The sequence below is a fragment of the Empidonax traillii genome, unplaced genomic scaffold, assembly GCF_003031625.1.
Source record: "Empidonax traillii isolate 1590-97213 ecotype Southwest subspecies unplaced genomic scaffold, ASM303162v1 scaffold448:size1359114, whole genome shotgun sequence".
Classification (NCBI taxonomy): domain Eukaryota; kingdom Metazoa; phylum Chordata; class Aves; order Passeriformes; family Tyrannidae; genus Empidonax; species Empidonax traillii.
In genome coordinates this window covers 190,238-214,089 of record NW_020955641.1, presented here as the reverse complement: position 1 = coordinate 214,089, position 23,852 = coordinate 190,238, and the positions used below count along the sequence as shown (strand labels likewise).

Here is a 23,852-nt window from a genome sequence, read left to right as displayed (position 1 = left end):
GCCCCACCATCAGGGCTGAGACACAAGAGGAGGCTTTTCTGGTTTTATGGCAAAAGATCCTTCTCCCAGGAGATACTTTGGCTTGTGACATCTGTGTGAGGCCCCTCTGCGCTGCTCCCCCTGTGTGTGACAGGGACAGTGGCTGCCACCACTGCCGTGTCATTGCACCACCACCCAGGGGAGGCCTCTACACAGGGAACTTAAATCTAACCTCGATAAATAAAACCAAATGTTTATTTACACCAAGGAATTCCAACACTGGATCTTTCACATATGAAGGACAAAGTATATATACACAGCAAGGGGTAGCAGGGCTGTAACAAGGGTGCTTTTTCTGTTGTCAATGATAATATTTGTCCACAATTAACTGGTCTACCATTTCAGTTTAAGTTAACATCTGCTTGCTCCTTCCTCTCAGTGCATATTTACAAGACTGTGAGGTAACTGGTATTCTCACCACATGGCACGTGAGGGAGGGGATGGTGGGTGAAGATGTGGGATCGGACTTGGCGCGGTCTGACTTTTTTTTTTTTTTTTTCCAGCTTTTAAGTAGCCACCAGCTCGAAACCTATAGAAACAATTTAAAAACAATATACCCAATAACAAACTAATTCCAGAGATCCAAGCCAAGCAACGGCAGGAAGAAACCCTCCTGTGAGAAAGGAGCTGATCAGAGTAGGGCTTTACTCTACAGGAGCACCTGTCTCGGGAGGTGGCAAGGACTCCAATTGGATCAATAACCTCATTTTTAAGACTAAAATTACATGCAAGGGGTGAGTTGGCATTCTGGTTGGCTCCTAAGGAGACATTATCCAATCCAATTAGGGTTTTGGACATTATCTGCACTTATTCCTTTTTAAGCTTATCCCACCTCTCCCTACTGGAATTGTCTCCTCAGTGTACCCTGGCTGGGACATATGCAGGACATGGGGTTCAAGTGAGTGGTACTTTAAGAATCCCCCTCCCCTGCCTCACGAAGACTTGGTTTGGTAGTCTCTGGAGAAGAGCACAATCCCCCAAGGTGTAGGCTCGTGGAGGAATAATGGTGGGAACGTGAAGAGAAGAGATTTCCAGCAGGATGCAAGAGCTTGGAAATGCTGTTGATTCATTTGTTATTAAATGAAGAGTATTATTTTTTCTTTTTTTTTGGAGGGGGGGTGGGGTGGGGGGGAAAGAAAAACTGTCCAAGAAATATTCCATCTGTAGGTATTTTCAGGGAATCCCCTGAGTTACGAAAAAGTTCAAGTAAAAAAAGAAAAATCAGCCTATAATAATTTTGTATATAATGACTGAACTACTATAAATCCACAAGCAACAGTTCAGACACGGTGTCTCCAAAGCGTTCATCCCCTCCCTTCCCCTGCCAGGCACGAGCTGCGTCCTGAGGAGAGGTGGAGGGGGGGGAAACCTCTTCCCCACCTGACTCAGCTCAGGCAGCAGGAGACAGAGCCTGTCACTGCTGGGCGCCCGCAGCAGCTGGAACCGGCATCCCCAGGGTGGTGGTGGCAGAGATGACGGGTGAGCCTGCTAGGGGTCCAAGGGGTGAAGGTGTTGGCACTGAAGAAATCCCTGGAAAAGAGACAGGGAAGCAGGGATTAGAGTGAAAACAGCGCGTCGCCACCTGGGACAGCTCAGCTTCTGAAACCAAGCGGTGGCTTTGCAGGTCAGTTATGTTTTCAGAGCTGCCAAGGTAAGCTGAGGTTAAAGATCTGTCACGGTTCTCTGTGGCCTCTGAGAAGGGCTGACTGAAGAGTCACTGATGGGCAGAAGAGTGGCAGGATCCCAGAATGGTTTGGGTTGGAAGTGACCTTAAAGCTCATCTTGTTCCAACCCCCCCTGCCACGGGCAGGGACACACAAGGTTGTTCCAAGCCCCATCCAACCCGGCCTTGAATACTTTGAGGGATGGGGCAGCTTCTCTGGGCAGCCTGTTCCAGTGCACTGTCCTTCAAACTGCTGCCAGAAAATCCAACTGCAAAGCACTTTTTAAAACGAGACCAGAAAAGCAGGTCAGGCTGCCCGAGGCCTTATTTATCTTGCTCTCCCACCCACTTCTTTGCAGCCCTCCTTGCCCTTGTCTCCAGTCCCAGGGGATGACCCAATGCCCCACCCGCAGAACTCACCCTCCTGGATCCTCACACCCACCCAGCACAACACAAAATGCTTCTTTACCACAGCAATCACCAAGAAGAGCCGAGAGCAGGACTGACCTGACATCATGCTCGCACTGCTGACAGGAGTGCTGCCACCCGCCATGTTGGACGAGCCCATCCGAGCCTGGTCTTTCACAATGGGATCTAGGAAGAGCACACTACCCTTAGATGCTGTGTTGCCAAAGAGCTGCTGAGGCTCACAGACTGCCCGTGGCCTCTGTGCTCAGCCAGTCCTGGCACATCAAACCACCATCTACCAGAACTCAGAAGTTTACACCCTTGTCCCAGTGGGAAGCGCTCGGAAGGTGTGTGAGTTGTGTCATACCAGGGAAAGGCACCTAAACATGATTTGGGGGTCAGCAGGACTTCTTGACAGGAAAAGCTGAAGGGAATTAAGGTGAAGTTTCATGTGTTTTCTGTGCTAAGCAACTGTGTAATTGCAGAAGGCCAAGCCCAGATCATGGGTGTAGCAAGCAGATAGATTATCACTAATTACAATCATGTGTCACGTCTCTATACGCATCTCACAGCAGCTTGTGAGCTGTCAGGAGTGTCACTGGAGCTTGTTGTCTTCTGTGAGATGATCCCAGCTTACTCACTAACTTTTTACTTTCAGTTGCAGGTAAATAATGCTCTCACCTGAACAGGGACAACCCCTTCCTGCCTCCCAGGCTTCCCGTGTCAGACAAGGGAATCCCGAATTTTGCCTTTCCTCATGCTGAGCTCAGCACCACCTGTATCTCTGTGTGGACCCAAATTATTCATTCAACTCCCACATTCCGGGTTTTTGGCTTTACTAATGCTCATACCTGCAAAACATTTCACTGGAATATTTCCCGCAGGTGCAGCACAGCTCTGCAGTTTGTAATTACAGGGGTCGCTTTAGCAGCAAGAAGAAAAACTCACACCTGAGCAAATGCTGACATTTTGCATTGTTGCAGCTGTTTCAAAGCCCTAAATATCAGTATTTGTGAAAACCAGCACACATTTAAAAACATTTACCAGCGGAAGTTACATTTTTGCTTGCAAACCCAAGGCCTGACTCTCCACAAACCAGACATCTCTGGGTTTATCAAAACATCGTAATCCAAGCACACCTGCCGAAAGCAGCCCCAAATCACATCACTTAGGTGACTTTCCCTGATATCACCTGCTGATTCATGGGCCCAACACAGGTATCCAACACTGGTTCCTTGGCTGGTGTAGGTGACAGTGGCCTGTTTTACCCACCCCAGGGATCAGCAGCCTCAGCTCTGGTGCAATCACATGCAGAGACCAGGCTTATTATTGTTGCCATTCCCAGTCCCCACCTGCACAACCCATGGGGACAGAGACCTCCCAGAGGCAGATCTCTCAGGGCAGCAGCTGATACTCACAGAAGTAGGGGTGTTCCATGGCTTCTCTCGCTGTGAGTCGTGACTGGTGATCGTATCGCAACAGCTTGTCTAAGAAATCCAGAGCTTCTGGACTCACCAGGTGCTGGTTCTCGCTGTGAACAAAGCGCTCCCATCGCTTACGGGAGTGTCTGTGGGGAAAACAGACCCGAATCAGGCCGGGCAGGGGACAGCCACGCCAAAATTCACTCTTTTAAGGAGCAGGGACTGTGACAGATGCCTGTCCCTGAGAGGGTTGTGGCAGCAGCCGCAGGGCTGAGGTGTTGTGGGACGTGAAGCAGCAGTGCACTGCGTCTCCACGCGGTGGCAGAGCTGCCGTGGCCCCCGCACGGCCACCGAGGCCACCACAGCCCAGGGACAGCCACCACAGCCCCTGCACGGCAGCAGGATTCATTCAGAATGGATTACAGGCCTAAAATTCCAGGCCCTGCTCTTCTCTTATGCCCCCGACATTGGTTCCTTTAGTTTTAGTGTCGCACGAAATAACTCTATGAGGGGAAAAAAGAATATGTAAATGCCACCTGAAGCAGCACCTGATTTTTCCGTGCTGTAATGCTGAGAAACAGCACTGTTTTTCCCCCCTCAGACTGGAGAGAGCCTTTGCCCTTCATGCTTTCTGCTCCAGCAGTTCCTTTATTGCCTGGATGACATTTAAAAATCTTTCCTCAGGTCCATTTCCATATAAAGGACTATGGGAAGCACTGGCAAAAGGGACGAAAGGCACAAGGTGACAATTCTCCAGAATTCTGGCTCTGGTTTCTCCCCTAAGTTTTTGTTTGCTTCAAGGTCTGTTGACAAAGCTGTAGCTGCATCCAGAGCTACCAAAGAGACTCCAGACCTCGGCTCACCTGCCCAAGATGTCATTGAAACGTGGATCCAGCTCAATGTTGTATTTGTCAATGTAGTCATACAGATCTTCTGTCCCCAGCACCTTGGCTATCCTCACCAGCTGGGAACAAACAGAAAAAGAAGTCACTACTGTGAGGAGATGATAATGCCAGAGCCTGTGGGAAGATACAGCAGCACATTCCCTTGGGAGCGTGAACCTGGTCTCAGTTCTGAACCAGCAGCCACAGGGTCACCGTGTGGCTCTGGCTTCCCCAGCCACACACAGTCCCCAGCACCAGGAACGTGCCAGAGCTCACAGCCAGAGCTCAGTACCCCAAGGCAGCCAGGAGGGAGCCACATACCCTAAAATCTCTAAAACCGGAGGCCCTGCAACACTATAGCAAGAAAACATTCAAAACCAAGAGAAGGGGAAGGCAAGAATAACTGGTCAGAAAAAGCAGAAACTCTGAATCTTGCATGTGAAGGGTAAAGCACCACCCCAGAGAGGTCCAGAATGGAGGTTGGAGAATAAAAGGTCCCTGTTCTGGAATATTTGCATGTCAGTCACATGCAGAGCATGTGGTAAAGGTTTAAGTATAAATATTCTGGCCTAAAGGCAACGCATCAAGGATTTCAGAATCTTGATTGTAAACCTGCAGCAAATGCAGTTTGTGTACAGAGAAGGGGGAAGGTGGATAGTGGCAGGGGCTTTCCACATAACCTCAGGAATAGCAAATCTGTGCACCAGAACACACCAGCTGTAATGTAACTATTGTTACAGCTTTTCCCAGACTCCTACTGAGGAGCCCCTAAGTACAAAGCTCTGTAAATCCATTTCCATTTAATTGGTTACATAATCTTGCACACTTGAGAAAAGGAATGTGGCTTCAAACTGAGCAAAGAAGCCATTAGAGAAAAGCTTAAATCCTTCTCCAGATCACTCGACAGAAGCCTAAGCAGGAAATCTTCATGGTGCTAAGAGAACAGAGATTGTACATGACCAGCTCTCACCTGATCATAGTTGTCATGGCCATGGAAAAATGGTTCCTTTCGGAATATCATACTAGCCAACATGCAACCCAAGCTCCACATATCCAGACTGTAATCATACATCTGTACAAAACCAGAAGGACAATTCAATTTCTAATGAATCAAGCAGAGCAGACTCCCAAAACTAACAGGCTCCACCCCCCTCCCTCCAGTGATACAAAAAACATGGTCACGTTATGCTGGAAACAGACTGAACTATCTTCACGTATCTTGAACCCTAAACACTGTTTAGCTCAGTGTTCCAGTTACTTAAACTGGGATACAGCAATTAGCAGGACAGCAGGTATCCTAGTTCCATCCCTCTCCACCAGGATATTAAAGACCAGTGCCTTTTTCTATTTTCACTGCAGGCTCCAGTGTTATGGACCATTTTGAAGTGAGCGTGGGGACGGGAGGGATCACAACAAGCAACAAAAGGCGTGGCCTCCCCAAGGTCCACGGGCAGGTGAGGATGTGCCTTTTTTTCAGAACCAGTACAGTCTGAAAGTCACCAGGAACACTGTGATTTCCATAATGCAATCTGCCATCAGATATGGGGATGCTTTTATAGCTTAATTTAGAAGTTCATGCGGTACTCGCTGTTCCCACAGGGGCTTTGTTTCATTCCTGTACCTTTACTGCAAACACAGCCTCGCTAAAAAAATATTCAGCATTTGTATTCCAAGATCCATGATGATAGTTCTGCAGCTCTTCCTCAGGTCCTGAGACTGACTACCCATGAGTTTCTTTAATTCAGAATTTCTTTAATTTTATGGTTGCTTTCTGCCATACATTTTGGAACTGACTTTAGCTTCAACTCTCTAGACATATGAGTTTTGGGTTTGTTACCTTGAAATGGCACAGACTTTCCACATAAAAGTCAGTGAGAAGTCCTGGTAGTTCTTACCTGATAATCTACAAGGAGTTCAGGTCCTTTGAAATATCTGGAAGCCACTCTGACATTGTACTCTTGGCCAGGGTGATAGAATTCAGCCAAACCCCAGTCTATTAGTCTAAGCTAGAAATGGAAGAAAACAAAGAAAAGAGGCTCAAGGGATGCTCCACAGCTCTCCAGAGGCTGAAATTCATTTGATCAGAGTATCTGCTTACATATTCTCCCCAAACCCATATCACCAACCAGTGGGAATAAAATACCTCTTCTTGCAACCCTGCCTGTACATGTGACCCCATAAAAGCTTCAAAAAGCAGCACACAGAAGCTCATTTTACAGTTCTCCTCCACACAAGGGGAGTGCAGTGCCCTTTGAAGGGGTCTGCTAATACCACTACACAGGAGTACCCCCAGAAGGGATCCCAGTTTGCCAAGAGAAAAGCAGGATCCCCCCTCCCTGTCCCCCCCAGCCTCCTCATACTACCTTTCTGTGCTCGTGGTCAATCATGACGTTGTGAGGTTTGACATCTCTGTGCATGATTCCCATGCTATGGCAGTAATCTAGAGCCTGCAGGGGACAAAGAAACAGATGCTGGAGTCACAAGGACCTCTCAAGTTCAACCATATTCAGGAGTATTTGCACATACACCAAGTGTTATTAGATGGCAGGACAGCCCAGATATTCTGGACTAGACTCACCGATCACAGAGCCCCCCTTTCAAAGGGAGGTCTCAGCAACACAAGTGCCCTGACTTCACTTCATGTGCTCCCTCCTAAAAACTGGAATTTCAGAGTCCCTAAGAGCATAGTTACTAGGCATTATTGATCAAACAAGGCCCCCTTTTCCAGACTCCTAAAGAAAAAATTACTTGTTTCAGAAGAATGGACAAAGACATTTGACTCACGTCACATTAAAGCACAAACCCAGCCAGCAACAGCTTACAGTTGTCTGTTCTCAGAGGCTACAAGTACTTCTGATTCAGGATCTTAGGCTATCTCAGTGTACTGAAAGGCTCTGCTAGCCTCAAAAATAAAATAATAAAAAAAAAAGACTAGCATTTGTTGCAGAAACAAGGCTGAAAAAAATCAATACTGAGTTGATATTTTTCTGCCAATTCTTCCATAGGCTTTCTCTTCCATTCCCTTAGTGATGTGTCACTATCATCAGCAACATGGAACTATCTCTACGGGATTAGCTGAGAGTAAATCCTAGAAATAAACAGCCAAAACAGCGAAACACCGGCTTACCTTCAAAATCTCATACATGTAGAATCGAATATCATAATCTGTTAATGTCTGGTATAATTGCTGTGGGACACAAACACATCATATCAGTGTTCAACACCCAAAAAACCCCATCACATCCCTGCCAATACAGAATAACCCTGCTCTGTCCTGGGCTGCTGTAGCTCTCATAACCCATATGAAGGAATAGTTCAAGTTTCCCACTCTGATCCCACACCCAGCTCTGCTCAGTCTGTTCCTCTCCCCTTACAAATCCCATAAATAGTTTACTCCCAGCTCTGCTCAGGCAGCACATTCTGGTCCCTGTCACCATCTACCTCCAGTTGCACCTGCCCAGCACCAGCACGATGGGCTGTGCCTGCACTTTGGGTCACAAGAAGATTGAGGGTGCTCTGCAACATTAAACAGCTGTTCCTAATGGCACTGCACTGCCTTTCTTCTCCTGAGCTGGGTCAGTAGGAAGGGCACAAAGAACCATTTAAATCCCTACTCCCAGAAGTATGAAAGGCCACAGAAACAGCTGTCCAGGTTTAAAGTGGCTTCAGTAAAGAGTTGTACATATAAAAGCCAAATGATTCAAAAAGACAGGTAATGATGGGCCACCCAGTAACAGATCCATTTGCTCCCAAGTTGAAATACCACTTGGAATCTGGATTCTCACCTTTTAACTTCCGTGGTAAAATGGTACTGAAGGACTAATTACAAACTTCTATCCCAACTGTATTTACCTTTAAGTACAGTTTCTATGCTGGAAGGAACTGATTAAATAGCCTGCCTGCTCTATGTATTTGACTTTCCCCTCAAAAAACAGAATGAATGGCTTTCAAATGGAAAAAAAAATGGGAAGTTCACATCCCACACTGTACCTTAAAGTCTGTGTTGTTTACATGTTCAAAAACCAAAGCGGGTGTCCGAGACTAAAACAGAAAGAAAAGTATTCAGCCATGTTACGTTGAGATAATATGTTTCCATTTGGTATCATTAATTAAACCATTTTTTTCCCTCCTAAAACTGCACAAAACTCCTCTGCCTCGGACATATTTGTGATTCTCCTCAGACAGAGAAAGCAGAGCCAAAGCCCACAGCCCCCGGCAGCGCTGTTTGCAGAATGAATTAACTTCTCTCAGCTCACTGGTATCTCTTCCTCACAGAGTGAGGGGCTGAAGGGGGGAAGGGCTCTCTACAAGAAGTTTATCAGATGAAGAGCTGATCTTATTAGCCAATTCAAAAGCAGGATTTAAGGGCAGGGATAAACAAAAACCCGGATCAGAGCTGAAGTCAAACACAGCAACTTCACCCAGCAGCCCAGAGTACCCTTTCAGTTGCTCCCATACTCACCACAGGATCTTTTACTATATCTGCAAGGGTGATTATATTGGGCCCGCCTCGCAAGTTCTCTAAGATCTTGATTTCACGCTTGATTTTCTTCTTTTTAACAGGCTGAAAAATAAAAAACCCAAAGTGTAAGATAAAGCACTGCAGTAAAGTGAGGCTAACAGCTCAACACCCAGATGACAACACCCAGGTGACTGCAGATCAGCAAAATACATCAGAGCCTTTGCAATATAACCCGAGTATGCATCACTCCAAGAAGGGCTCAGATATCTGCTGTCTCCTTCCTAACCAAACAACCCTGACAGCTACAGACAATAGTTTCATGTGAAGGAAAGGCAGGAAGATTTTTTTTTTTTAAGGCTCTCTGAACATGATCTGATAGGACAAGTGGTAGGACAAGAGGAAACAGCCTCAAGTTGTGCCAGTGGGGGGTTTAGGTTGGATATCAGGAAAGATTTCTGCATGGAAAAGGCTGTCAATGGGAACAGGCTGCTCCAGTGGCAGAGGGATGCCTGGAGGTATTTAAAAGACATACACATGTGGCACTTGGGGACATGGTTTAGTGGTGGGCTTGGCAGTGCTGGGGCAATGGTTGGACTCGATGATCTTAGAGGGCTTTTCCAACCTGAACAGTACTGTGATTCTATGATACTTTGAAAATTCTTAGCTGGCACGGGACAAATGCTGAACTATGAGAAGTCCATGGGCTATTGGAGGGTCACTGAAGGAAGGCCATGCCCATGACAGCATGCCAGGGTCCAGCACTTAGAGCAGGTGAGAATTTTGCAGTCAGCTGCTGAAGCGTTGCTTAGCTCTAGGTAAAAACGTGTTGCACGTGAGGGCTTCTCTAAGACAGAGCCTAATTCCTTACAGGCGGAGATCTGACTTAATAACCAAGTGCAGGGTGAGTATCTGGAGGCTCAAAATGATGGCCTGTTTCACTGAATGACACTCCAAAGCCTGGCTTTAAGGATTTCAGTTTTAGAACATCAAACAGCCCTTCCTGGCCTCTTGATCACCTCAAGACAGATTTTATCTGTTGCCCAATCCCCAGCTCACCTTGAGAATTTTAACAACTACTTTTTCATTATTTGTAATGTTGATGGCTTCAAATACTTCACTGTATTTGCCTCGGCCTAATTTTCGAACTAGCTGGTAGTCATCTTGATTTCTGTGGAGAGAAAAGGTTAAAGTTCCAAAGAGCTCAGTCATTTCCATGACAATGCTCCTTAACACTCAATCACTGCCTCACTTTCCAGACAAAAGGGATTAACCAATGTCTTCTCCTGACCAGGGTGATTAGGAATTAGGAGAGAAACAGGGAATTTCTATTTGCCCCAGTCAGATTCAATCCAGAACTACGGATTGAAAGCCCAACTATCTTTTCAGCATTAGCAAACTCAAGCTATGTCTCTCTATATTTGGAAGCCACATTTTATTTTGTATAATACTGTTAAAAATCAACAAAGCCAGCGAGAGCAAAATCTTAAGTGCCGGCCTGTTTAAAAACAGACCAGGCACAAAGAAGCACTTATGCTCCGACGGCTGTGTACATTCCAGAAACTGGGAACTGCAGCACAGCTGAGGGCAGAGCTCTGCCTGGGCCCTCCACATCCCAGCAGGAATGCAGAGCTGTGAAGCTGCTGCCACTGCTGCCTGATTCTGGGACGGTTTAGTCATGAGCTCAATTTAGACACCTCCCTCCTTCAAAGAGAAGCAGCCCCGTGTCTCTTCCAGTCACTCGCAGAGAGCAACAAGTCACAAAATAGCATCTACCTATTTAAGTCTGCAGAGCCTCTTCGCTCATCCAAGCCAGGAGCAACTTCAGTTCGAAAGCCTTTTCACTTCTTTTCAGCCCTTGCACTCAGGGCTGGTTAGACTGTTTCAGAAAAAAGACTTTCTTCCCTCTGAAAGGGGGATGTTTCCTGACTACCTGGCAAAAACTCTTCAAACTTTTAAGGTTCCTGGGCAGTTGAGGATTTCAAAGTTTGACAAGAAACACTCCTTGGAAGAAACACCGCGATCCTAACGCTTGACATCTGCCGAGGAGCGTGGATAAAGCCTCACAGGGGCCTGAATTCCCCACACACATCGATCCCAGGGCAGGGACACGCAGAGGCAGCCCCCGGACTTACCCCCACTCAACAACGTGCGACTCATAGTCCCAGTACTCGCGGGGTCTGTGTGTGTTCACGTCCGTGTAAACCCTGGCCCTGCTCGGCACGGGTCCCGACATATCAGACAGGTTGGCAGGCGGAAACGAGCAGATGTGAAATCAGAGGCGACCTGGTCCGCAACGCTGCAAGGAGGAGAAAGGCCTCAGATTCCTCCACCTGCAGAGAGAACATGAACCAGAGGTTAAATTCTCGAGGTACTATAAAAGTATTTAGGTTAATCATTAAAAGCTGCTGGGAAGGAGAGGCTGGAGCCCAGCCACAGGCCTGAGATCGCTTGTCACAGCTTGGAAGCAATTTGTCTGCTCTCCCTCACACAAGACGGGTCACTTGGCCCCGCTAACAAAGCCCCCCCCTTTCCCCCCCCGCCAAATCTCGCAACTTTCAGCATGTTGTTCCCAACTTCTGGTTGCAGAGATAACTTTCCAAGGGGAAAGAAATGCCATGAATTCTGTATTTGCAGACAGACTCCTTTTCAGCTCCAGAGCGAAAGCAGCAGCCACGGGCTGCAATCTCATCTTTCCCCCATCTTGTGCCACCCAAACCAATTCTGCTGGAAGGGGAACCCCTTTTAGTCACGACTTTCTACAGTCAAGGCATTAAATCTGACTGTCCAAAAGACAGCAGCATCTGTGTTGGATTACGATGCTTTACTCAAACTCCAGAGAAAAAATTCTGCTGCCAGGGTCTGAAGATGTTTCTTGGCATCTGCTTGTCCAAAGCACTTGGTAAGCACCTCCAACTCTTCCTCCTTATCATGTGATCTTTGCAAAGCTTCTGTTAGGTTTTATCAGTATTGAGACTAGTCAAAATCACTCAAAAGAAAGTTACTGCTTGTCAAATACTCTCAATTTTTATCATTTATACCTAAATATCTTATCATCTATATCTGAATATCTAAGACAACAGTAACTCACTACAATTTTACTTCAGTATTATCCTACCTAAAATAAATGTGGTGCCTTTGCACCTCTCAAATCTTTCACGAGTTGACACATTTTTAGGTGTTTAAGTAAAGAATCTCTTTGTCAGCTTTCCAGATGACTGACAGGGAGGGGAGCTGTCTCGTGGAAGGGCTCTGTTCAGTGCAGGGACACCCAGCCCTGTGGATGGGTTCGAGCAGTGGGCAGCACTGTGACCTAAATGGTTTGCTATGCCAACCTTACTCCTTCACAGAAAACAGGCAACTGCCGGACTGCAGGAGGAAATCATAGCCCCATTAATCAGCTATTAATGAGAAAAGACCTAGAAATCTGCTCGGAGCAGTTATCAGGCTATCAGGACAATGCAGACCAGAAGAAAATTCTAGAAGCAAAATCCTGCTCTCCTGGCAGTGTCCTGTTGGTTATTCAAGGTCTGCAATGCTTCAGCTGCTGGGAGGGCCCAGCAAGAACCACTGGCTGTGAGGATGTTGGAGGACCTGGGGGGCACAGGCCTGATGCCCTTCACTGTGCCACACAACCTGACCAGCAGCTGGTCCTGCAATCCAGAGGCAGAAACATCCATGAGGGCTCTCCAGCATGGACAAAGCTCAGCAGCTGGGTTATTTTTCGACCTACTGACACACCAATGGTGCTGGAGGCAGCTCCAGGACCCAGTCCCAAGGTTAAAAAGGGACACAGCACTGTCCCAAAGTCCACTGAGGCCTCACACCAAGAGGGTAAGGATGGGGCACTTCAGCCTGGCTTGCAGCTAATGGAAGAATATGAAGTATTCCTAAAAATACAATAAGCCTATTCCTGGACGAAATATTAGTTCTCTAACAAAACACACTTTCAGAAGATGAGGCAGCAATCATCTAAGACCTCAAAGCATTTATGTGGCATGACTCAGACACTTAGAAATTAGATGTATATTCCAAAAACGTCCCCAGGCATTACCAGAGCATGCAAGTTTACTAGAACACTCTAGTACAGTGAAATTTATTAGATTTCAAAGTTCAATCATGGTGGTTTTGTTTCTCCTCATTCCATGTGCTTCTGGCAGGAGAAGCACTGGCTCATTTCCTCTGCCCAATACTCCTTGGGTAGGAATTAACTGAACCTATACATGACTTAGCAATTTTAATTTTTTAAGCACAACCCGGTATCAGTAAAGCACATGTGGCTGTTCCAGCTCACCCAGCTGAGCAAGATCAGCTTCAGCAAGGCAAAAAGAAAAGAAAAAAAAAAAAAAAAGAGAATAAAAAAGAAAGAAAAATCAATCACATTATCTAAAGATAGATCAAATTTCACAGTGGCTATTTTTTGTCACGTAGCTCTAGCCCAGCTCAAGCAGCACATTGTAACTGGCTGCTCAGAGAAGGGCTTTTTCAGGAAATCATCGACTGCAGCTTCTAAGAATGGCACACAATGTCTATTTACGAGGGTAGGTATCATTGTCTGCTGTTCTTTATACAGGAAGGGGAGAAAGTCTGCAGAGATAATTTAATTTTGAAGCAAACAAAAGTTACAGACATATATAAAAACTTTCCCTGCCTGAGAGCTGCTCACTCACTCTGCTCAAAACTGCCAAGGAATTCGGATAGATTTTTCTTGCACTGCCCCTGGAGGGGGATCATTTTGCAGTGGATCCAAGTTCCTTGGCAGAAGGGAATGACACAAATAAGGACGGATAATGGGGACAGGTGTTGACATGCAAACATCAGTTGAGCTTCCAGTTTTTCAGGCAGAAAATCTACAGAATGAGCAGTGAGTGCACCTAGAGAACTGTCTTGAGCTTGTTACAAAAGATGAGTTCTGTTTCTGCAGAACCCAAACAGAATGTTGTCATTTATTAATTCCTGCTTTAATGACAGAATCATGGAATAATTTATATTGAAAAGTCTGCTTAACATCATCTAATCAAAGCAGATGTGATTAGATCAGGTTGCCATGTCAAATACAGTCTTGAGCATCCCCAAAAAAACCCACAATGTCAAAATTTTAATTTCTCTGGTAGAGAAGTGTTTAACTAGGAAACACTACCATGAGCTTTCAGAAAACACACCAAAGGTCACAGAGAGAGGAAGACAAAGCTCCCAGCTACAGTCTGACACGCTATTCACTGCAAGGGCTTCCCTGTGCAAGGACACAGAGCAGTACCCTGTTGTCTGAGCAGCTTGGCAAGATTAGACATTTTGTGCCCAAAGTTCAACAAAAGGGTAAAAAGCCTCTCAGTGCTCATTTTAAATCTGATCTCTAAAACATTTTAACTTAAACCACCGTTACAAACTCCTTCATTTTGAAAAAGGGATGTTAATTGTCCTTGAAATGCACTCTAACTCCAAGGGCAGCCCCTGCCCCCATGGGGGATGTGATATCTTGTGAAGGATCCATACTTCCAGCCCCTATTCCGATGAGCACAGGAATTTCCTACACCCTCTGTCCTTCCAGACGTATCCACTTACAGCAAGTAGCAACAAAACACAGCTAAGAAATCCATGCAGATTAGTTTGAGAAACACACCTACTTAGCCCCTAGTAAAAATTGCCTTTTTTTTTTTTTTTTTTTGGACAAGAATATCTTTTTTCTCCTTTAAAATGGACACGTTTTTGGCATCCAGCTTCTCTCAAGCCGAGTTACTCACCGAGAACCTTAAACCTAAGAAGCTGCACCAGTATGACACAGCACTCCCACAGGCTCCCAGTGAGCTGGAAGCCAAGAGCTTCCCAGCAGACTGGTGTCCCCAGGACCCTGCAAGTGCTATCCAAGCGATGACCTTTGTGGATAAGGTTTGGAGTATAAATAATGCACCCAGGAACACAAGCACCGCTTGACACCGGCTTCCCTGGGAGCTGCTGCTCACAGCATGACCTGCCCTCCATGTGAACGGTGCGTTGCCAGGAAGATCCAAGTTCATCCAAAGGGAGAGGAGTGAACCCAGCAAACCACATCCAACACCACATAACCCCGGTTTTATCAGCAAGGACCCGCCTGGACTTGGTTTCAGTGAGCCCACAGCAGGCCCAGAGGACCAGGACAGGACCTGAATTGTCCCAAGCTGAACTCAAAAGAGCCAAGAAAACACTCCCATCACTTTATCAGTTCCAGACAGACTGTCCCAGAGAAGTTCACCTTCCTCTCGAGGAGAGAAGCGAGATGGACAGATCGGCCAAACAGGTCTAAGACTTTGCTCTCACTTGTACTTTCCCCACGTAAGCTCATTACAGCGGCGACTGTGCCAGGCTAAGACTGTAAACAGGCTGAGACAGCAGCAGGTTTGTTGTGAAAGAAGAAAAGCTCTGTCAGTGCAGAAGAGCAGAATTACAGTACAGAGTCTGGAATCAAAAGGTTATTCCTTTCTTTTATCTACAACTGCAAGCAAGATGTTACCTTTCATGGCAAACGGCTTAAACCCGGCCTCTGAAATCACAAGTGTATAGCGTGATTTATTAGGGCGAGGAAACATCACAATTATCAGATAAAACTGCTGATGATTTCCTCCACATAGCCCACGTAGCCCTGTAATCCTCCCAAGGAAGAGCACTTGCTCCTTCAGAGTTTGGAGAGTATCTACAACTGGAGAGACACCACGGAAATTACAAGATCAGGAAACGCCTAAATCCTACAGTACAGCCTGGCGGCAGCCAACATCAACCAGCACCCAGCTTACCTTTGGAAGGAGAAATAACAGTGATCAACTTAATAAAAAATATGCTTAATCTCACAAAAGAACCCAGTTTGTGTGTTTTCATGATGCTGAAACTGCAGCAATACGAGCATGGAAGAGATGACCTCCAGAAGTCCCTTGCAACCTATATTTTTCTATGATTTTACAGCTAAAATAGAAACAAACCTGGATTAACAAAGCTGACACTTTACATCCTTTCCTGAAGATCACTCCCCTGCTAAAGGGACATCATCAATAGAAGCAGAGATTTTAAAATCTGAGTAAAAAGGAAAAGCTAAGGTTTGAAATCGAACTTTTCCCTGGGTATTGTTTTGGAACAGCACAATCTGCTCTAACTGCGTTTTCCACCAAAGTTATTTTGCAGATTTCTTCTAAATAGCTGGTTGTGAGGAATAACAACCATGATATCCAAAGGCCTCAACATTCCCTTAAAAAAGAAACATGTACCATTGTGATTAATTCAAAACAAGACATGGCCAGTCATTAGGGAAAGCAGTTGACAGGTTTAGTTATGCTGGAAAAAACATCTTGGAGTAATTCTGAACTGGAAATATCCTAAAATTTAGATTGGCTCTTCCTTCATCAGCTTGACCGATCTCCCTCCCCCCAGATTCCTTGTGGTTCCTGCCAATGAAGAAATTATCCCTTGTGTAACAAGGATCACAATCCGTATGGAAGTGACAGGACCCACCACGGAATGGTTTCAGTTTTACTGCCGCTCCACGTTTCACAACACCCTGCACAGTCTTGGGGAAAACTTCACTGTCCCACTTTCCCAGCGCCGAGAGCAGCGTCTCGCATGTCTGTCACCCTCCAGGACGCCCTGGCAGCGGCTCTGGTGCCCACACACCCTCCTGGCAGAAGGTCTGTCATGCTTTGTCTTCCTTTGTGTTCAGACCTGTAACAGCTAAATTGTAGCAGAGCTCTCACAGACCCTCTATGGGTCTCCACTGTCTCAGCCTGGTGGGACAACCGTGCTTTGCCAAGCGTCAGCCTTGGCAGCAGCACACGGACCTGGGTCGGGACAGCCGGGATTTCCTCCGGCAGCAGTGATGGGAATGCTGCTCACTCCATCTCCTAAGGGATTTTATCCAGAACGGACAATCTTTAGAACTCCTGTCTCCCCACTTTGCTCGCCCAGATCCCCGGACTCTCCCTCATATTTTCAGAGCTAATTTAGTCCACAGCACACGGAGCAAAGGGAAAGCTTTTCTAGGTACAAAATCCCAAGGCTGATCTTGGGTAGCAACACCATCAAGACACCCAAGCCCCAGCACCCAAGCACAGGTTCTGCTGCTTCCCCACACCTCTGGGTGCTCCTGCCACTGCTCCAGCCTCCCACAGACACAGCAGATATCCTTACTGCCAGTGCCAAGGAATCCTGACACAACCAATCCATAAAAATGGCTGTAAATGTAACCAGGAACTGCCAAACTAACCTCCCTGTACACACACCAAACAGAAGCCTTCTGCAGGCACCTTTTCCCCACAGTTCCGACAGTTCAGGCCGAGCAGGGAGTGCAGGAAAGGTGGGAGAGTTTTTTTGGAGGTACATCCCTCCAGGCCTGTCCTGAAGCCAAAGCGAGACTTCAATGGGGAACAGTTCTTTTTTATTCCAAGAACACTAACAAAACTAAAGCTCCTACTGCTGGAGCTTCAGACAGTGTTCCAGTCACCAAAACTACCATTTCTGAGATCCCAGCCAGGGAACTCTTCCTGAAGACTCACAAAGGGGAATGTTTCAGCACCGCTACAGGCTCTTCACAGCTGACATCAGGTTCCACTGGCAGCGTCCCCTGGAAAGTTCTACTCCCTAATTGCTGCTAAGTGACACAGTTGTTTTCCTCACTAATTAGTAGGCACAGAGCACTGCCAGGCCAATTGTTCAGCTGATTTGACTCTGGTTCATGTACAGAGAGGGATTTACCCTGAACCTGGACAACTGACCTGTACCAACCACCTGCAAAAGCTGTACCGTTCCACCTGACCTGACCATGCAATTCCCAGGGGCAGGAACAGTTACCAGAGCCAAAGGATAAACCAGTTACACGGCATGTAACTATTTCTTCAGGAAATCCCTGTGATCAGCTGTTCCACTGAGCCAGCGATGCACCACAGACCATCTCCAGTGCTCAGCTGGCATCCAGCAGGCTCAGCAAGAACCACCCGGTGCAAACCCCTGCCAGAAAGTAAAGTTCTGACATAATCCTCTAAAAATTCGTCATTACTGACACAAGATGAACCCAGCTACAACCACCCCAAAAATCAAAAAGGAAAAAAAAAAAAAAAAAGCTATTAAACTCCAGCAATCAGTTTAATAGCTGTTATGCCCTGGGTACCCTACCACAACATCCCAGTGCTGGGCTTAGAAACTTCTATATATATACAAAAAATTTTAAACACAGTCAGAACTGTATAAACCCCAGTGCTGGCTCCTGACAGTGAAGGTGATGTGAATGTACCAACCAAGATTTTAATATTTAACCCCAGCGTTTGGAGATGAACTGAAGCCTGGTGACCACAGCACTCTCACCAGTGCAACCCTTGTGGACACCAATGCTGAAACCCACCACTGCCATGCCAAACAACCCCACAGCATCCTCCTTCACACCCTCCAGCAAAGCCACTGTGCCAAAACCTGTAATTTCATTTTTAAACGGAGGTGAAATGAATCTGGACGCTGCACAGCGAGCAAAAAGCCCCCCTTTTCCTTCTGGAGTACAATTAAAGTGTGGAAGAGATGGTGGAATTCAACAGCACACTGGTAACAGGCAGAGAAACCTGTGACAAAGCCTGGAAGAGGAGGAACATTGCAGGAGCTCTCGCTTTCCTACACTGGAAATTAATCTGTTGTGCGCGTCCACGCTCATCCATTTTCAGAACACTAAAAATAAAGATTTTTCTGACAACTCACACACACGTGTGCAAAGATGCTCCGAGAAAATGCCTTCTCCAAGGGCTTTGGCAACAACAGGCAGAGGCTCCATTTTGCCTCCCCGGACAAGCAGGAGGAACCGGGGGCATTTCTTCCCACCACAGCCAGACCTTTCCCACCCAGGGAAAGCAAGTTCTGGCACGTAATTCTGTGTTAGCACTGCACAGCACACTGGACTCTCCCTACACTTGGATTAATTAAAAGAGACTAATTTAGCCTTTGGTTGCTTCAGAAGGGGCAAGGGCAGAGCCTATTTCTCTGCAAAAATGGAGTGAATAACCTCTAATTTTCTAGGACTGCTGTTAACACTCAGAGACACGACTATCCAGTGGGAAACCTGCAGCCAAGTTCTGCCTTGACTCAAAATTATTTTCTGCTTTCATCTAGTACACATTTTATTCACCATTCATGTTTAATAAATTGCCATAATATGATCCAGCCATTACATGGCCAGCAGCTGGACAGCCTGCTTCAGAAACCACCTCCCTGCAAATGGTAACGTCCCTTAAAAAGTAGAAGTGAGTAAGAAGGACGTAACTGTCAGAAATAAACTCTGTGGAAAATCAGAATTATTGAGGTTGTAACTTTCCAAATGTGAGCCTGTGGTGGTACCGAGTCCACAAAGAACTCCAAGGCCCCACTTCTGCTCTTCAGCTTCCCAAAGCAGCACCATGAAATGGGTAATAAAATCATTTGCCTGAATGAAACTGCCCAGAGCAGCGTGAACACAGGAGCAGGTGAGACTCGTGTCACGCTCACGTTGCTGCTCCTCTGCTGCTGACACCCCACCAACAGAAGACATCCATGAGCCCCTGATCCCATGACCACGTCAACAATCCCATTTCTCATCGACCTCTCCTGTGGACCCGTTAGTTTGGCACCTTGATGGCGAAAGGTTTGAAAAACCAGGTTGGAAAATCACTGTGCTTTCAGACCCAGCACTGACAACAGATGAGAAAGCTGCAGCCTCCTCTTTCAAGCAGTTTTTGTAGGTCCAAAGGAGAACTCCTTTTCTCCAATTACATTCTGTAAATTCCAGGGAAGTCAGCTCTTGGAAGCCCCTGGAAGGAGATATCCAAGCTCAGAAAAATTATCCAAGAGCCGTCTTACGGTCAATGTTTGCAGCCAGACTGAGTCACAGCAGCCCTTCTTGATTCTAAAATTTGGGAGTCTTTTCCCCCCTCTCAAGACCCTTAAGGGACAGTAAGATCTAAGATGGCACCAATCTCATCCAGGGAACTTCTAAAACAGATACCTTAATGTAAGCAATTCCATAATGGAGGAATAGTGGAGGTGATAGGTCTGGTAACCCAGAAATAAATCCCTGCCTCTTCAGAAATGTGACATGAAATTAATCACACCACCACAATGTCACCCATTTCCTTCTCCTGCCTCCCTTTCCCTTATTCCTCAGAGGACAAGAGGAAAGACAAAAAGAGAAAATTAGTTCTGTAAAGGAGAAAATGGAGAAGAACAACTGAAGTGGAAGCTGTGAGGACACCCACCATTTAATATGGCTGGGAAAAGTTGGGACCTTGTCCCTTTTATAGTTTCTTTCTCTGTAACTCCACAAACCTGTAACTACCTTTCAGCAGCCCATGTTCCACTCCCAACCCACTCCACACGAATGCACCCAATTCTTTCAATCCACAAAGTTCCCTTCAAAGTTCCCTGTTTCAGCTCCTCATGGGCAGCAGGTGAGTGGCCAAACTCTCTGGTGTGAGGGCAGGACACGCACACCCAACTCTACCACAAGCCACGAGGGAACGAGAGGACAGCAGTTTTCACTAACAATAGAATCATATTATCAGATATTGCCATCAATCACCAGAGAAAGGCGAAATAAAGGAAATTTCTCCCCATTGCCAAGATGAAAGGGAAGGATCGCTGCCTACCACCAAATATCTACGTTCTTCATGCTCAGGGAAAGGTCTGCACCTTTACAAAAAGCCCTCCTCTGCCTGGAGGCACCCAGAGAACTGGGATTCCCGCTGCAAGGCATGGGTGGATCTTCTCCTGAGGGCAGAGTGCCCTGCCCTGTCCATGGGACTGGACATTCCCATTCCAGTTTTCATTTCCCAGTGTCTCCACAGAGGATGGGCCACTCTTGGTATGTTTTACCCAAGCACGGCCCTGTGCTGTAGGAATCAGAACATTCAGAAACCAACCCTAGTTTTTAGGACTAAAGGAGCTGATCAAGCTTCACATTTTCCCCCAAATCCTGCCTTGAGTCTTCCCAAGCACAACCTCTGCCCTTTTCCACATCCCACCAGCAGGAACGACACAGGGATGAGCAACTCCCCTGCCCCTGCTGATGCTGCATGTGGAATCCACACTGGGACCCACACCCAGCACCCTGGTTCGTCACCAGAACCAACAAGCACCAAACTGAGCAATTCTGCTCCTGAAAAGAAAGTGCTTTCCAAGAACCAGTAAATAAATCACAAGCACCGGGTGTCCACTTCATTCCTGCTGTACCCAGCTGACTCTGAGCCCTTCTGAGGGCTCTTCCCAAGTTGTTTGGGGAGCACACGGAGCTTCCCGGAGGAGCCAGGTGGGTACACGTGGAGCACAGGGCACAGTCCCCTCCAGACACATCATCCTGGCACTGAGGGAGCAGCTCCCCAAGGCCCCAGCCCATGTTTGAGCAGCACAAACCCCAAATCATCACAGACCCCTCTCGGGGCTATCAGGGTTGAAAGGAACCCACCAGGATCGAGTCCAACTCCTGGCCCTGCACAAGACACCCCAACGATCCCACCCTGTCTCTCAGAGCATCATCCAAACGCTCCTGGAGCTCTGGCAGCCTTGGGGCCGTGCTCACTGCCCTGGGGAGCCTGGTCAGTGCCAACCACCCTCTGAGGGAAGAACCTTTTGCTGAGATCCCACCTAAACCTCCCCTTAGGCAGTTCCACCCATCCCCTGGGTCCTGTCCCTGCTCACCAGAGAGCAGAGATGGGTGCCTGCCTCTCCTCTTTCCCTGAATGTTCATAATCCAAACTTTATTGGTTTCACCCAAAGCCCTGACTAAGAATAAAGTGAACTGACACACACGGGGCTCCATAATCTTATCTGACCTCTCACTTACAAAGCACATTTCACAAACAGCCACACGCAGCTCGCTGCCCCCAAGGCACAATGAACCAAATTGCAGCGGGGACCGGACCGACCACCGCCGCTTCCAGAGGAGACACCGGCGGGAGAAGCCGTGAGAACGACCTTCCCCTCCGCCCAGAAAGGCCCAGATCGGAGTCCCCTGCGCAGCCGGGGGTGGCGGCGAGCACCAACAAACAGGCCTCTCTCTCCCTGCCCCTCCGCATCCCCCCGCTTCTCCGGGCAGGCCGGGGGAGAGGCGAGACCGGGCAATTTAGATAAATATCACCTACACGGCCCGAATAAGCGAGCCGGGGGCGCTGGGGGGAGGGGACGGCCCCGGTCCCACGGGGCATGGCCCTTCCTTGCGCGGCAAGGAGCGGCCCCGGCCCTGCCCGGGGGCCAGCGGGGCGACCCCTGCGCGGCCCCTGCCCGCTCCCCCCGGGGGCTCGGAGCCCCTCCGCGGGCAGGACGCGGCGGGCCCTGCCCCCTCCCCGCCGCGCCGGGCCGGGCCCGCCCGCTCCCCGCGCTCGCCCCTCAGCGCCGCCGCCGCCCCGCTCTGCTGCTGAGGGGGTGGCCCCGGCCCCACACCGCGCCCGCGGCGGAGCGAGGAGGGAGGGGGGGGGCGGGGAGGGGGAAGCACAGGTGGTGCGGAGGCGCCTCTCCCCCGCCGCCCCCTCCGCCCGCCGCCGCCGCCGCGGGCCCCGCGCGGGCGCGGGAGCCGCCGGTACCTGGCGCGGCCGCCGCCGCCGCCGCCGCCGCCGCACACAGACAATATGGCGGAGGCACAAGGCTCGGCCGCCGCCGCAGGGACCACAGCGAGGCGCGCCGGAAGCGGAACCCAGCGCGGCCCCGCCACGCGCCGCGGGGGCGTGCGCTGGGGAGGGGGGCGGGAGGAAGGAGCGGGAGGGGCGCGCGGCGGGGCTTGATGGGAGTTGTAGTCCACGGGTGTGTGTGTGGGGTTGTGGGGAGGGTGTCCCTGCTCCGTGTCCCGGTGTGTCCCCGCGGGGCGCGGGGGGCGGCGGGGGATATGTCGGCCTCCCGCGCCGTGGGGCCTGGCCGTGCGCGGTGGCGGCCCGGGCCCGGCCCCTCCGCGGGGCTGCGAACGGGGGCTGCCGCCAGGGGGCGACTGCGGCCTGCGAAGAGGCCGCGGGACCGGCCCTTCCACGGCCCTTCCATGGCCCTTCCACGGCCTTGCCACTTGCCCTTTCCCAGCCAACCTGACCCCCAGGGTCGCTGCAGAGCGGTAGGATCCGGCCCTGGGGTACAGGAGCCGCGCCACACTTGATGGAAGGGGCTCATCCCTCTGCAGTGTGCACTGTGCCACCAGCAGCTGAGCCCTGACCTCTTCCAAGTACCCCGTGACCTTCCATCCCTGCCTTTCTCCTTTTTAACCCCAGTTTCCTGATGGGCATCCCAGGGCATTAGTTTTTTTCCCCTCAAAGATTGGCCGCAGCAGATGGTCCACTGACCCCTGTGGTGCAGGCTGAGCCAGGGGAGACCCCCTTGTGGGAGGAAACACATCAGGGCTCAGCCCAACCCCTCTGCTGCCTCCTCTGAGCCCCCCTGGCTCATGACACCCTCAGAGCGGGACTGGCTGGGGACGCACAGGGGTGGTTGCTGGTGTCCCACCATGTCCAGGCTCTGACTCGGAGCTGTGATCCAGCTGGAGGGGAGGGGGTTGTGCTGAGCGATGTCTGCACCCCACTGACCCCCACAGACATCCCTGTGCTCTTTCATACGGGAGCACCACCAGGCTTCACCCCACTTCCCCCCCCGCCCCGATGTGGGTGTCTCCCCCGTGGGAGGCTGCTGGCCCGAACCTGGCAGCCCCTGGCCCCGGGTCACTCCCATTAGGTAAAGGAGCAGCTCGTCCTGGCGGGGGTATCTCCCTCTCGCGCTTTCCTTGTATTGTACGGGCCTGGGTCATCGAGGAAATCTTACAGGTCCTTCTGCTACCGAGTGGTCACGGGGGAAGCCCGGCCCCCTTCCCCCCATTGTCAGCGGCCGGGCCGTATCCTCGCTCCGAGCCCCGGCCCCTAAAAATAGCTCTTTGTCAGGCGATTGTTCCGACACCTTCGCGGCGGCATTGACGTGGGGCCGGAGCGGGAGAGCGGTGGGGTAGGTGGAGGGGAAGGGCTGGAGGTCCCCCCTGGGACCGCTCC

The 23,852-nt window shown here is 49.1% G+C and overlaps 1 protein-coding gene across 1 annotated transcript; it reads right to left on the bottom strand.

Annotated features, from left to right (window-relative positions):
* Positions 1–212: 212 nt before the first annotated feature.
* Positions 213–22,541, bottom strand: CSNK2A1 (casein kinase 2 alpha 1). The gene is made up of 13 exons (XM_027894984.1): positions 22,419–22,541; positions 11,010–11,207; positions 9,934–10,045; positions 8,878–8,979; positions 8,406–8,456; positions 7,543–7,602; positions 6,779–6,862; positions 6,311–6,421; positions 5,386–5,487; positions 4,395–4,495; positions 3,529–3,677; positions 2,210–2,296; positions 213–1,569 (listed from the first exon to the last, which is right to left on the bottom strand). Exons 2-13 carry the CDS (start codon positions 11,108–11,110, stop codon positions 1,454–1,456), a joined length of 1,176 nt encoding a protein of 391 aa, XP_027750785.1. The 5' UTR covers positions 11,111–11,207; positions 22,419–22,541; the 3' UTR covers positions 213–1,453.
* Between the last annotated feature and the right edge of the window lie 1,311 nt (positions 22,542–23,852).